Below are 15,912 nucleotides of genomic sequence, written 5' to 3'. Positions count from 1 at the left end.
GTGATTAAGTATTGATTTACAGAATTATGAGACAACAGGGGTACAATCCCACACCTTTCCCACCACCAGAGTTCTGTGTCCCCATCCCCTCCATTGAAAACTGCAGTAGTTTTCCCAAGGTCACAGATACAGGTTGACTATTATTTCTATAACTATGTTTTAATATATTTGCCCATGTTTTCTATGGTCCTGACTTCTCTTCCTTAAGTTTCACCTACACCTATTACTATTTCCTAATGTCCTTTTTTTTTCTTCTTCTTCTCTGCCTGGGTCCTGATGGAATTGGAGTTCAGAGCCCTCTGGTCATCTTTCCCCTAACATTTCTCCTCCTCTGGGAGTATGAACCAAAATTCTTTATGGGGTGCAGAAGGTGGAAGCTCTGGCTACTGTAACTGCTTCTTCACTGGATATGAGCATTGGCAGGTCAATGGATCCATACCCACAGCCTGTTTCTATCTTTCCCAAGTAGGGTAGGGCTCTGGTGAGGTGAGTTTCCAGGACACATTGGTGAGATTGTCTGCCCAGGGAAGTCAGGATGGAATCCTAGTGGCATTGGTAACTTGGTGGCTGAAAGTCGTTAAGATATAAAGCAGGACAAAATGTTTAATAACACCCTCTGGGCTCTCTTTGGCAGGAGTGATTCGAGAGAGTTACCTCAAAGGCCAGGACCAGCTGGTTCCCGTGACCCTCCTGGCAATTGCGGTAATCCTGGCATTTGTCATGGGCGCCATCTTCTCTGGCATTGTGGTCTACTGTGTCTGTGACCACCGGCGCAAGGATGGGGCGGCGGTGCAGCGCAAGGACAAGGAGCTGGCCCACTCGCGCCGGGGCTCCATGGGCAGCGTCACCAAGCTCAGCGGCCTGTTCGGGGATGCGCAGTCCAAGGAGCCCAAGCCCGAGGCCATCCTCACGCCACTCATGCACAACGGCAAGCTGGCCACGCCAGGCAGCACGGCCAAGATGCTCATCAAGGCGGACCAGCACCACCTAGACCTGGCGGCGCTGCCCACCCCGGAGTCCACACCGACACTGCAGCAGAAGCGTAAGCCGGGCCGGGGCAGCCGAGAGTGGGAGAGAAACCAGAACCTCATCAACGCCTGCACCAAGGACATGGCCCCCTTGGGCTCTGCCGTCATCCCTACCGACCTGCCCCTTCGAGCCTCACCCAGCCACATCCCCAGCGTGGTGGTGCTACCCATCACACAGCAGAGCTATGGGCATGAGTATGTGGACCACCCCAAGATGGGCGAGGGGGGTCCCCTGGCCCTGGAGGACCAGGCTGCCACCCTGGAGTATAAGACCATCAAGGACCATCTCAGCAGCAAGAGTCCCAACCATGGGGTGAACCTAGTGGAGAACCTGGACAGTCTGCCCCCCAAAGTCCCCCAGCGGGAGGCATCCCTGGGCCCCCCAGGCACCTCGCTGTCTCAGAACGGCCTGAGCAAGCGACTGGAGATGCATCACTCGTCCTCCTATGGCCTGGACTATAAGAGAAGCTACCCCACGAACTCGCTCACTAGAAGCCACCAGGCCACCACCCTCAAAAGAAACAATACTAACTCCTCCAATTCCTCCCACCTCTCCAGGAACCCCAGCTTCGGCCGGGGAGACAACCCACCGCCCGCCCCGCAGAGGGTGGACTCCATCCAGGTGCATGGTGGGCAGCCGGCCAGCCAGGCCGTGACTCTGTCGAGACAGTCCAGCCTCAGCGCCTACAACTCACTGAGCAGGGCCGGGCTCAAACGCACACCCTCGCTCAAGCCTGACGTGCCCCCCAAACCTTCCTTTGCCCCCCTCTCTACAACCATGAAGCCCAACGACGCGTGTACATAATCCCAGGGGAGAGGGGTCAGGTGTTGAACCCACAGTAGAAAGTGAGGCGCCCTCTCAACTCAGCCTGGCACGGTTCTCCATGGCCTGAGTACCCACCTGACCAGGACAGCCTGAGACAGAGCTCAGGCTGCCCACTGGAGCAGGGGGAACCCCCTCTGCCCCCCGGCCCTCCCAGACCTCTCTTGGGGACACAGGGGTACTGCCTGAAAATCAGGCCGTGTGGCTGGCTTGGTGAAGGTTTGCAACGGACTCACCTCCATCCTTTTCCTTCACTCTCCCTTACCTCCTTCCAACAGGTTGGACTTAAATTATCACCAACAACATGAGCCAAAAGCACATCCTCACCCAGTCCTCACACACACACACACACACACACACACACACACACACACGAACAATGGCTGCAGCATTTTGCATTTTTGTCCATGACTGCACGGGGCAGGTGCCAAACTCGGCACCACCTGGTAAAACACAGATACATTTCTTTTTTTAAATCATGAAAATTAAAAAAAAAAAAGAATTCAGTGATAACTCTAACTCAGACTTTAACCATGGCAGATGTTTACTGCACACAGATACTGTGAAAGGCCCACCAGTGTTACAGCTTTCTGTTCTGTTCTAGCAGAGGATAATGCCAGGCTGGGCAGTGATGTCATAGATTTCTGTCCCCCCTGCGCCTCCCCCCTTTTAATGACATAACGCGACCGTTAACGCAAAGTAACTCTTTATTTATTGTTCACCCTTGGTTTTTCTTAAGGAAAGGACTCTTCCACAAGCCACCCATACCAACAGAGCTTCAGAAAACCCCACCACCGCCACCACCACCACCACCACGGAGAGTTAAAACTATTTAACATGAGAATCCATTAACTGGAATAATTTGAGTCTCTTTATTTTTACAATAAAGTCACTGAGTCAATACATTTGGAGCTGGAATTCTGAGCTTTGTGTTTGGACTGTCTGATTGCTAGTGAAAGGGAAAAGTTAAAGTGGGGGGATGTTTATTGAAAGCTACCCAGTTAATTCACCAAGTCAGGTCTCTGGCCTATAACATACAAAAAAAAAAGATTTCTTTAAAAGGAAAATTAAAAGTAAGATCAATTCATTTCTAAGCCTTTCCTAACTTCTAAAGCAATCAGGAGAAGAACTTCCAGAGTGGCACATCCGAGTGTCACTGCCACCCTGGAGGCTTTGTCACTGGGCCCTGCTTTCTGTGAAGCCACCAGCATGTGATCCGCCATCTCCTGTCACCTTGCATGTGAGACAGCAAACAGAATCCGCAAACGGTGTGAACCAATTACTCCAGTGGCTGCTCCCTTGCATAAATTAATGGTTTGATCACAGGGGTGGGGGTTGTGGGTTTCCGTCTGTGAATAGCCTGTTTTCCACATGTAAATTTGTGCCTTACACCCTGAGTTGTGTGTACACTTGTAAAACTGTCATTATGATCCATCCCTCTTCCTCCCCCTCTCCCCTTTTTTTTATATAAATACAGATATTTATTTAGTCCATTCCCCCACTCCAGTTCTCTGGAAAATAAGCATCCAGAAGCATACGGTGGTGATGGTTCTAACCACCACCACCACCACACACTTTCTTCTCGTTGTGCCAACTTGAACCACCCTTTGGCCGTGCTTGCCCAGCCTGCAAAGTTGGCCTCAGTGTTGTGGGTAGTGACTCCCCTTCCCTCCTCCAAAATTCCCTGCTTCCCTGGTTTCCACAGATCACTTCTACAGACTGAGAGCTCTGCTTTCACCAGTAGGCAAGGGAACTCCCATCCCAGTCTCTGTTTATGCTATGTCCACTTGCTAGAGAACACGTGATGTGCAGGGCTGGGCAGACACCCTAGAGGAGTGTCCAAGCCACACACACTTGAGTGCACACAAAGAAAGGGCATGGAATTAGAGGTAGACAGGCTGGTCCCTGCTGTGATTAATCAGTAACTTCAAGTACAAGGCCAATCACGACGGATGCTTACAAAAAAAAAATTGACAGGGGCTGAAGGTTTATAATTTCAAAATAATAATATTTTTCTCTATCCTTTTGTTATTGTTTATAGGGGTGGGTAGGGTGTGTGGGTTTTTTTTTTTTCCTTCCCCCTCCCTTGGTTTCACTCTCTCAAGCACACAGGAGGGACTTGTGTTTCTTCTGTCTCCTACAAAAGAAATGTCAACATGCTGTAAACCATGAACATTGTTGGCTGGTAGTAGTGCTTTTGGTTTGGTTTGGTTTGGTTTGGTTTGGCTTGGTTTTTTAGTTGGTTGGTTGGTTTTTGTTTTTAAAAAACAGTGAAAGAATAATATTTGGTGTCTCTCTGTTTATTTCTAGTTTAGTTTTGTCTCCTAAGGAATTTTTTTTCTGACAGTGTGGAAAGATTTTGAGTAGGTACACAAAAAACTGCCACTTTCCACAATCACAGAGAGGCTGGGATGTGTGGCCACCCCTTGGCCCAACCTTTGCTTCCAAACCTCCCTTGCAGTCTTGCTGTTGGTTGGGAATTGGCATTTGCTTGTGTTGTTCTCTTTTGTTTTGACAGTGGAATCCATGTTCATTTCCTGTGAATGTAGTACCCTGAGACCATGAAGTCTTTTCTGGAAGCTAAACTTTCCCCTCTCCCAGGCCTCCTGGAGAGACCTAAGGGTAGCTCTCACCCCATCGCCTCTTCCATGCTTCACTCTCAAATGCTGATGACAGGTGTGGCCTTCCCTTTTGTCTGCTAGGTGGATGCCACTACCTCAGCTGTGCTAAGGAGACCATTCCTGAACGTCCATCTCACTACCCCTTTGTCCCACAACCCATCACTTACGGTGTTAACCCTAAAAAAGCCCACATGTATTGAACTGGTCCTCTGCATTTAAGTATTCCCTCCTTCTCCCCCACCCCCGCTTTTTTTTTGGCTCCCCGCTCTGTGTAGGAGAGGGTTCCTAAACCTGAGTGTGCCTTTGCTTTCTACCCTTGCTAGTCACTAGTAGATGCAACCAATTCAGATTTCTATTTGTTGTAAAGTTGTAAAAAAAAAAAAAATTGTGATGTCAGCAATTTCCCTTCCATCTCCACATCCCTTAACATCTGATTCATGATTTAATGTATGTTGTAAGAAAGAAAAAAGAAGGAAAAAAAAAAAAAGCAAGGAAAAGGCTCTTTATTACTTCTAGGTAATAAAAACCAGACTGTTCTACATTATGTTTTGTGTCCTGAATGTTTTTATTTAACTCACTTTTTTCCTGTTTTGTTTTGTTTTTTAAGCACCAATCCCAATTTGAGTAAGATTCTCCCCTTTGTTCTATGACTAAGTGACAGTAGCCACATCTTCCCAGAACCTCAACTCCCCCACCACCACCACTATCAATATATATATATATTTTTTTTTTCCTGCCTGTACCCACCCAGCCTGGACCAGGCTGGATGCAGAAACCACCAGTAATTAAAAGGCAGAGCACGCTCTGCCTACCACTAATCATCTTACTTATTTTCTTTTTTATGGGCTTGTTCATCATCAAACATTTATGGTAGGCTTGAACACTGAAGAGATCGAGGCTAGGATTTTAGTATGGAGGGTCCACTAAAAATAGCTCCCTTGCACAGATGTGACTTCAGCCTTTTTACATATTAATAAGGTGGAGGGTGCTGGGTTTGGGTTTGTTCCTTGTTAGCATTTCTCTCTTGATGCTGGTAGGAAGTGTATTGGGATATAGCACTTGATTTTTTTTTTTTTTTTTTTTTTTTGCTGATGAGCAGTAGGGCATGCCTAGATTAGGCTTCCCCCTCTGGGATATTTTTAAAACCATTATTTAAACAAGTCTTCAACTACAGTGTTTTACGTTTGACCTTGTGACATATGCTTGCTTGCTTTTTTTTTTTTTTTTTTTTTTTGCACAAGCTTAATCAGCTTGGCTATGGGGAGCTGCAGGTTGGTCCGTCACTTTTCAATCAGTGATTTCCAGCTGTTGGGCACAGTCCCTGGAATACAGCCCTGTTTCATTTATGGAAAGAAAAAAAAAAAGAGAGAGATTAATTGATATGACTGCTGGAACAAAGTAGAAAGTGGCCCAGAGGTTGGAGGTGTGAGACTACATTTCAGCTGGTTCTTAGAGGATGAAGTCTCTGGACAACCAGCCCAGGCATGACGTGACGTGTGTTTGGGAAACAAAAGATTTCCTGGGGCTGAGAGAACCTGGCAGACAAAGGCTAAGGAGGGGGCTGCCGGCTGGGGCAGGAGCAGCCTGATTTCCAGTGCTAGGATTCTATGTGATAGACTTTGAAGCACAGAAGACAGCAAGTGTGTGTATGTTCTAGAAAGCTACCTGGTAGCCAGGCAGTGACACACCCAATTAAGTGTACAAGGACCCAGGTTTGAGCCCCCCAACCCACGGCTCCTCATCTGCAGGAAAGAAGCTTCACAAGTGGTGAAGCAGGTCTGCAGATATCTACCTTTCTCTGTCTCTATCTTCACCTCCTCTTTCAATTTCTTTCTGTCCTATCCAATAAAATAAGGGAAATGGCCACCAGGAGCAAAGGATTTGTAGTACAGGCGCCGAACCCCCGCAGTAACCCTAAAGGCAAAACAAGAAAAAGAAAAAAAAAGAAAGAAAAAAAAGCTACCTGACAGAGATGGTGAAGATGGATTGATCTGGGGAGAAGCAGTGAACCACGAGGCTATATACCAAGCAGCATGCCACGTTTGGTCAGAGCAACCTCAGTCAGCACTCCAAGTTCAGACTGTTTAGGAGACAGAACAAAGTCAGTTCTGCAACAAAAGCTTCCTTGGGATTTGACAGTCTGGATTTTTGCCTTTTCCCACTTAAAAATCAGATGTTACGCTGAGAATGGCCAGGGGCTAATCAGCCCTCCCATTTAAAAATAAACTGAAATAAAATGGGGAAGCTGAGGTCCTATAAGTGAACGGATTCATTTGCCCGTGATCTCCAATTTGTGTCGGGCAAATTCTCATGACAAGAGGCAGCAGACTCCTTGCCCAGCCTTTCAGGTCCTTATAGCACTGCCAGCCTTGCCCAGCCACTCCATTTTCTGCACAGAAACCTCCCTCGGATATGCTTCTCCCTCCGCTTAGATGGGCATCCCAATTTCTCCAGTGGGTTTGAGACATGGCAGGGGCAGAGCACAGCTCAGAGCACACCAATTTGCGGAAGACAGTCCCCACAGTACCATCCGATACTGTGCTGTGTGGTGCTTCTTACTGTAGTCATTTCTGTTCTAGAGGTGACAGGTGCAAGAGGCGCAGAATGAATTTGAGCTGCTCAGGCAACCCAGCTTTTGTCATTGTGTTTGTGTGTTGGCTGATCACAGCCTTGGAGGTGTCTGAAGAGTGATCTCAGATTGGTGGCCCTAAGGCATGGCTGGTCCCAACAGGCTGAGTCTCCAGGGTCAGGGCTGGTGCCTAGGACCTGCCCGTCTCCCTAAAATGGGTTGTGATGGGTAATCACAAGCAGATTTGGGAACAGGGTAGTGATGCAACTGGTTGAGAAAGTTACCACACTCAAGGACTCAGGTTCAAACCCCTGATACCCAGTAATAAGAGGGAAAGTTCATGAACAGTGAAGCAGTGCTGCAGGTGTCCCCCTCTCTCTCTCTCTCTCTCTCTCTCTCTCTCCTTCCCTCTCTAGCTCCCCTGCCCCTCTCAGTTTTTCTGAAAGAAAGAAAGGAAGGAAGGAAGGAAGGAAGGAAGGAAGAAAGGAAGGAAGAAAACAGCAAGCAGGTCTGCCTTGGAAAGTGGCAAAAGCCAAACCAGAGACTCTACAAATATGGTGCTTGGGTTTGGCCACGTGAACAAAACCACCAGCCCAAAAAGAAAAAAAAGGGGGGGTGGAATCACCCAGCAAGGGATCTAATGGGGTTGGAAAAGCCCCTTGTAATGTCAGGCGCTGGGATGTTTTGCTTAAGGGAAGGGGGCTAGGGGAATTTAGAAGAACCCATTAGTAACAAAATAACTCGATTAAGAGCATAATCCTCTTCCTGGCTGAGCACTGTGACAGCTGGGTGCTTGGACCCGGTAACCCTTAGAAACACACATCTCATATTCATCTTAGGACCGGGTGGTGACGTGGCTCTTGGACAGAATTGGGAATGTGGCAGGGTTCATATTTATTGATCAGCACTGCCAGACAGATGGGGATCTTCAATATTCCATTTAGAGTATAATGTGTATCCTGAGCTCTTAACCCCATGGGGTGCCTGGAGGTGGGTTGGGGGTGGAGCTAGAGGTTGACCTCCACAGGGGCTTAGGGCTGAACCTATGTGTACATTAAATGTGACTGGGCTGGGGGAGGGAGGTGGGGGAGTGCAAATGTCCCTCTAGCAAATGGAAAATGAAATTTGAGCAAATCAAGAGAGGCAACTGAGTGCTAAAGACTCCACTCCCTCGCCCCCCCCCCCCCCCCCCCCCGCCTCAAGATCCTCCACTACAGACGCACGCACATGTGATCCAACCGACGCCAATGCTGTTGCCAGGTGTGTCCTCTTGTGTCTGATACCCATAATGTCACAGGTCAGAGCCCTGTTTACTGAAGACAGACCCTTTGGGAGGCCTCTCACCTCTCTTCATGGTACAAATGGGCTTCGCCTCAACACTTTCTGGTGGAAAAATGAACTGTCATCGATGACCATTTCAGAAATGGGACCCAAGATCTTCTGCCAAACACTAGAGCCAGGTCCTTCACAGATAGCTGAGTGGTGCAGAATGAGGTAACAAGCAACTTTTTATTTATTTATTTATTTATTTATTTGGTAATCATTTTATTGGGAGAGTTTAATGGCTTGCAGTACAGTTGTTGACAGAAGGGTAAAATTTCTCCTCTCACCCTGATAACTGTCTGAAAAACACTCTCACCCCCAACTTGGGTCCTTTTTCACCATCATGCACCAGGTCCCCAGTGACCTCTCTATGCCTTCCGGTCCCCTCTTTCCCAGAGTCCTTTGCTTGGGCGCAATACAACAAACCCAGTCCAAGTTTTCCCTATGACTGTCCTTTCTGCCCCTGTCTTTTAAATTCAGCCTGCAAGTGAGATCATCTCATATTCATCCCTCTCTTTTTAACTTATTTCACTTACTTTTTAAGAAACTTTTTATTATCTTTATTTATTAGACAGAAATGGCCTGAAATTGAGAGATTAGGGGGAGATAGAGAGGGAGAGAGGCAGGGAGACACCTGCAACCTTGCTTCACCACTCACAGAGCTTTTCCCCTGCAAGTTGGGGACCACAGGTTTTAACCTGGGTCCTTGAACACTGTAACATGCGTGCTCAACCAGGTGCGTCACTACTCGGTCTCTCTCACTTACTTTTCGAATCTTTCTAATTACCTTCAGATAGAAGAGGCCCTTGCCATCATCCCCAGAGCAGGTCATCAGTCATCTGCTAACGACTACAGTGAAATTCCCAATAAAGGGGTTCCAACACAGGAGGAAGGAGGTAGCCACTGTGCAATCAAGAGCATTTTTCATGGATGATTTCATGAAAAGGAAAAAATAATAAAATAGGTGGGAGTCTGGAGGTAGCACAGTGGGTTAAGTGCAGGTGGCGCAAAGCACAAGGACGGGCTTAAGAATCTCCCCCAGTTTGAGTCCTTTGCTCTCCACCTGCGGGGGAGTCACTTCACAAGCAGTGAAGCGGGTCTGCAGCTGTGCTCTCTCTCTCTCCCCCTCTCTGTTTCCCCCCAGCCTCCATTTCTCCCTGTCCTAGCCAACGACATCAGTAACAACAACAATAAAACAACAAGGGCAACAAAAGGGAATAAATAAATATTTTTTTAAATCTTTTTAAAAAAATAATAACAAAATAGGTGCAGGTGATATTGGGCATAATACCAAATCCCAGGAAACTAACAGGAAAGAACCTCGGGCAGGAGTCTCAGGCCAAGTTCCTAGGAGGAGAAAGAGAATGAAAAAAAAATCAGGCCCATGAGCCAAATGCTCTCTGTCACAGTCACAGTCACTATGCCTGCTCCTCCCCAGGCCTGGAGGCAGGTGAATAAGTGGAGCAGCTTTGGGCACATGTGCCGTCTGTTTTCTGATGTGCTTCCTGAGCAGTTGGTACATTGAGTCCTCCGCCAGTGCAAAAGCTTGAGTTGCAGCAATCAGGCAAAGGCTTATTTTACTTAAAAAAGAGAGAGAGAGAGAGAGAGAATAGAGGGCACCAGGGAGTGATACACTCTCGGGTTTACCATATGCAAGATCCCAGGTTTGAGCCCCCACTCCCCACTTGCAAAGGGAAAGCTTTATGAGAAGTGAAACAGGTCTGTAGGTATCTATTTTTCTCTCTGTTTTCCCCTTCCTTCTCAATTTCTCTCTGTCCTATCAAACAAAATAGAAAAAAGCAGGGCGAGGAGACAGGCAGTGGCACACGGGTTTAAGTGCACATAGGACTTAGCACAAGGACCCAGGCTCAAGCCCCCAGCTGCTTCCCTCCCCACCCCACAGGAGGGACACTTCGCAAGTGGTGAAGCAGGTCTGCGGGTGTCTCTCTTTCTCTCCCTCCCCCTCCCTATCTCCCCCACCCCTCTCAATTTCTCTGTTCTAGCCAAAAAAATGAAAAAAAAATTAAGATGGCTTTCAGGAGTGGATTCATAGTGCTGGCACTAAGCCCCAGCGATAACCCTGGAGGCATAATAATAATAAATTTTAAAAATTAAAATTAAAAAATTAATGACTCCTGGAAGCAACCTAGGTGTCCAACAATAGATGAGTGGCTGAGCAAGTTATGATATATATATATGGAATACTACTCAGCTATTAAAAATGGTGATTTCACCATTTTCAGGTCATCTTGGATGGAGCTGGAAGAAATCATGGTAAGTGAGATAAGTCAGAAAGAGAAGGATGAATATGGGATGATCTCACTCACAGGCAGAAGTTGAAAAACAAGGTCAGAAGAGAAAACACGAAGCAGAACTTGGACTGGAGTTGGTGGATTGCACCAAAGTAAAAGACTCGGGTGGATGGCGGGGAGAGTACAGGTCCTGGAAAAGGACAAGAGGACCTAACAAGGGTTGTATTGCTATGTGGAAAACTGAGAAATGTTATGCATATACAAACTGTTGTATTTACTGGCAAGTGTAAAACATTAATCCCCCCAAAAAGTAAAAAAAAAAAAAAAAATGGCTGACAGGAACAGTGGATTCATCGTGCTGGTACCGAGCCCCAGTGATAACCCTAGTGTCAGTTTGTCAGTTTAAAATGAATGAATGAATTAAAATAAAGTAAACTAAATGAGAATGGTGCCATGGTCCCACCCAGGCCAAGCAGAACTTCTCACCATCAGTAATAACTGCATGTTACAATGGCAGCGTTTCACAGTTTGCAGATGTCATCTCAGCCATTGGATTGCTGGGTCCAGCTCACAGCCTTGTGGGGTGTGCAGCAAATGGGCAGTTATCCTCATCATACAGAAACTGGAGTCTGGAGAGGAGGGTCTTGGTCCAATGGAGCAGGGATCCATATTGAAATGTAGTCATGTTTCAGAAACGTGTGTGCTGACATCATCCCTCCCTAACCCCCCCTCCTTAGCCCCAGCCCCTTCCCAGTTCTCTGGGGGACATCTCAGGTTACACAATTACTCCTGCTCCACCAAAGGGGAAAAGCCTCCCACAGCATTTCCCAGGAGAGAAGACTGCAACAATCAAGGCCCCAAAATAAAGACTCAGGCGCATACGGTCTATTTTAAGGGCATTGTGCTCTCCTATTTTTCCATCATTGAAGAAGGCATCTCTTCCTTCCTGAGTTGTCGGCAGAGGTCTGATGCCAGCAGTACTATGAGGAGTTGTCAACAAAGCAGAGGAAAGACGCACCCTGCCCAAGCTGGTCTCTGGGGAAAAGAAGAGTGAAAGACACAGCTTTCCTAGCTTCTTCATCCTCCTCAAGCCACACTGATCACAGGAGAAATCTAAGAAGCTTAGGAGAACCTGGGATGAACTGGGAACAAAGAGGAAGAAATGAGCCTTTTACCAAAAAAAGGTAGAGAGTTTGCACCTCCTCTCCACTACACTGGAGGTGGAAATATAATAAGTGTGAAAGGAAGAGAAGTATCCACTCCAGTTGTTTCTTTATTTAATTTTATTATTTTTAAAAAAAATGTATTTGGTAGAACAGAGATAAACTAAGGTGGGAGGGTCTGGGTGGTGGCACACCTGGTTGACTGCACAAGGGTCTGGGTTCGAGCTCCCGTTCCCCACCTGCAGGGGGAAAGCTTTGCAAGTGGTGAAGCAGAGCTGCCGTATCTCTCTCCCTCTCCATCGCCCCCTTCCCTTTTGATTTCTGGCTGTCTCTAGACAATAAATAAGTAAAAAAAGATAACTAAAACATTTTTTTTTAAAAAAGAAAGACATTGAGGGCTGAAGGGGAGATCAAAAGGGAAAAAAGCAGAGAAACAAACACCTATAGCACTGCTGCATGGCTCATGAAGCTTCCCCACAGCAGGTGGGAAGTGGGACCTTGAACCTGGGTCCTTGTGGCATGGCAAGGTGTGTGCACAGTCAAGTGTACCACCACCAGTCCCTTCCACTCTAGTCTTTCCAGGTTAACCTTGCTGGCCACTTTGGCACAATGTACAGGATCTGGGTTCCAATCCCCAGACCCCACCTGCAGGGAGAAAGCTTTACAAGTGGTGAAGCAGGGATGGAAGCGTCTCTATCTCTCTCCTTCTCTATCAGTCCCTTCCCTCTCAGTTTCTGGCTGTCTCTAACCAATTAATAAACTTTGGAGTAAAAATTAAATTTAAAAAATCACCTCTATCTGGAGGAGACAGAAGACAAGAGACCACCCACCCCTCACCTTAATACATATCTCTCGCCTCTACATCAGTCAGGCTCCAGGCTGTTAAATGTCACAGACCTTCCATCCTGAGACAAATGCGTGGCTAGAGGTAAGTGCAGGCAGAAGCACCTTTTCTGGAATGGGTAGCTGGCCTCCCCCGCCCTGGGGAGAGCATGCCTGACCAGTCGCACGCTGGGCTCTTTATTCTTCAGCACTAAGGAGGAGCCAGCTTCTTCCATGGACAATCTCAAATTCCATGCAGAGGAAGAGGGAAATGGCTGTTCTCCTAAGAGCCCTTTCTGTTTCATTGGCTGAGTCCTGTCACTTTTGTTTGTTTGCCAGTGGAAGTCTTATTCCCATCTGACAAAAATCTTCTACTACACAAATATACTTTTATCTCTTTATTGAACAGAGGCAGAGAGAAATCAAGGCGGGGGGGGGGGAGGTAGAGAAGCAAAAAGAGACACCTGCAGTACTACTGCTTCCCTGACCATGAAGCTTACCCCTGCAGGTGAGAGCCAGGAGCTTGAACCTGGGTCCTTATGCACTGCGATGTGAGTGCTTAACTAGGTGCACCAGCACCTGGCCCCATCAGTTTTCTTTCACACACATAGCAAGCATACTTCAGTGGTGGCAGGTCTTCAGAACAGTTCCTTTTTGTATGGTTCTGAAAAGGTTAATCAGTTATCATTTCTGGCCCTATATGTCAGAGAAAGTTAATTGTGTCAAAGGATCTTATCTTTAGTGAATGGTATATACTTAATAAGTAAGAAGCTGTTGGAATGACCTATTTATTTTATACCAGCTACCAAAGTCGGTGACAGCCATTTGCTTTACTTAAAAGTATTTTTTGGGGGGGCTGGGTGATGGCTCACCTGGTTGAATGCACATGTTACAATGTGCAAGGACCTAGGTTCAGTCCCTGGTCCCCACCTGCGAGGGGAAAACTTCACAAGTGGTGAAGCAGTGTTGCAGGTATCTCTGTCTCGCTCCCTCTCTATCACCCCTTACCTCTCTCATTTTTCTGGCTATCTCTATACAATAAATAAACAAAGATAATAAAAAAGTATTTGGGGGGTGGGAGTGGTGGTGGCTGGTGGCATACATACCTGTTAGAGCTCAGGCTACCATACGTGGGGACTCAGGTTCAAGTGCCTGGTCCCTGTGTAAAAAAAAAAAAAACCTTCACATGTGGTGAAGCAAGGCTATAGGTGTGTCTCTCTGTCTCTCTCCCTCTCTGTTTCCCCTCTTTCGATTTCTCTCTGTCTCTGTCCAATAATAAATAAAATAAATTTTAAAAGTAAAAAATAAAACTGATAAAAGTTGACATGGGTGTTTTTCATTTCAATTTTTATTGCTGTTTAGTTTTTTTTAAGCCAGGGTGAAGAGGAGGTCTGGGATCAAATTTCTTGCTTGGGGAGGAGATAATGTGTTAGACTTATATGTATGAAAAGAAGCAGGTAAATAGTCATATTTCCTTCTGACTTTGTAATTTAAACAGTGTAAGTCAGTAGGAAAGGGCTGTAATTGGAGTTCAAGTAAGTGAGGTGAAAATTACTAGGTGTCGGAGCCTCTGCATCTCATTTTAATTAGGTGACTGTAACAGCAAGATCAAAGAACTTTTCCTTGTCACTCAGTCTGTTGGGCTTTCTAATGGAGAAATCCAAAGGGTTTGTTTTGTCCATGGAAAGAGTGACCCAAAAAGACCCTCTCTAATTACCTAGGTAGTACAGCAGACAGGCCTGGGCTCCTCTGGGATGGAGCAGGCCTCAGTGGGGGGTGCTGGCCAGGTGCTCTAAGGCCACCCCCACAAAGGCCAGCCTCCACGTGTTCTTGTGGACAGTCACCCTGATGTTGCAGTTTGGAACTCTGCCTTCTCGTAAACCATGTCATTCAACAAGTGGAGTTGTGAGTTGTGAGTCTGTGGGCCTGGGTTCTAGTCTGAGCTGGCCTTGTCATTAGTGGGGAGCCATAAAACTCTTGGCTCTTTCTCTTCTTCTTTGCAAAACAGATGTGTTAGTATCTTCCATGTCTGCCTCCCAGGAACATGGAAAAGTCAGACAAGGTGAGTTTTTACTGGTACTGGCCAAACTCAAACCCCTACAAGTCTCTCTCAGATCTGGCATTCAAAATAACATCTCTGAGTCAACAAAATAGTTTACCTGGATAGTGTGCTGCTTTGCCATGTGTGCAATGCAAGTTCAAGCTTGGCTCCAACACACTAAAGGAAGCTCTAGTGCTGTGATCTCTCTCTCTCATTTCTCATCTCTATCAAAGATAGGAAGGAGAGAAGGAAGGAAGGAAGGAAGGAAGGAAGGAAGGAAGGAAGGAAGGAAAGAAAGAAGGAAGGAAGGAAGGGTGAGAGAGACAGAGAGAGAAAGAGGAAGAGGGGGGGAGGGAGGGAGGAAGGACAGAAGGAAGGAGAGATGAAAAAAAGAAGAAAAGCCAAAGTCTTGGTCCTCTAAATCTTCCCATTCGAGAAATGGCATTTAGTTCCCATACTGCTGATAATGGAAATATCTCTTTTTGCTCTTTCCTCATCTACCAACAAAAGCCGTCAGCCAGACCAGGTTAAACAAAAGTCCTGCCTAACTCCCTTAAAGTCCTGGTTCTTTCCCTCTGAAGTACCAGGGGGATGTTACATAGAGGCCTGGGGCACCAAACATTTTCTTCCTGTTCTCTGCCTCCATTCCTACCTGGCTGGCCTGGGACAACTGGTCTACCCTCACTGATTTCTGCCTCCTCTGCCATCTGGGCCTCTTCCTGTCTGCTGGGCCTGACCTGTTGTCTCTGACACATTTTAGGGGGCTTCCAGAATGTACCCAGAGTGCACTGCAAGAGACAGTATGAGGCTGACTTAAACTCATGGGCACCAGCACTTGATACTTGGTAACCTTGGCTTGCCTGCCATTTTTGGTGATTTGATCTTTGAGTTGCTACACCACAGCCTTAGCCCACAGCACACCTTAATTCAGAGCCCAAAGGAGTTCCGATTTCAGATACAAAAGCAAGCCCTGGAGCAAAGTTATCACTTCCAGGCAAGTTCATTGGCTTTGGCAATCTATACGTTACACAGGACTAAAATCATCTGAGAGTTGACTTCCACCTGTCGCCTGTCTGGAGAGTTTGTGTCACTTCTTTCAAGCAGAAAACTACTTTTGTTCTAACTGTAAAGCAAAAAGTGTATGTGCTAATCACTTTTCTATGTCCCATAGTACTGAAAGATTTAATTCACAACTCCTCAGTCACTATTTTATAGAAGAGTAAATCAAGACATGAGCATTTGCTCATTCATGGCAGAGCTGAGGACAGAA

General features: G+C 46.7%; 2 protein-coding genes across 6 annotated transcripts in view; one reads left to right on the top strand and one right to left on the bottom strand.

The window, feature by feature from the left end:
• SEMA6A (semaphorin 6A) overlaps positions 1-5,016 on the top strand; it is a 162,609-nt gene extending 157,593 nt beyond the window's left edge. For 3 of the 4 annotated variants that reach the window (XM_016187625.2, XM_007521971.3, XM_016187624.2), the window contains one exon: positions 635-5,016. In XM_016187625.2, the coding sequence (XP_016043111.2) occupies positions 635-1,833 (1,199 nt within the window). In that variant the 3' untranslated portion in view covers positions 1,834-5,016. The remainder of the gene's footprint in view (positions 1-634) is intronic. The other variant, XM_060177370.1, reaches the window with a different exon arrangement.
• Positions 1-15,912, bottom strand: part of COMMD10 (COMM domain containing 10) — a 924,871-nt gene that overhangs the window by 480,358 nt on the left and 428,601 nt on the right. The gene's annotated exons all lie outside the window — the stretch shown is intronic.

Source organism: Erinaceus europaeus, chromosome 2 (genome assembly GCF_950295315.1).
Source record: "Erinaceus europaeus chromosome 2, mEriEur2.1, whole genome shotgun sequence".
Lineage (NCBI taxonomy): Eukaryota > Metazoa > Chordata > Mammalia > Eulipotyphla > Erinaceidae > Erinaceus > Erinaceus europaeus.
This window is presented reverse-complemented; position numbering and strand designations above follow the sequence as displayed.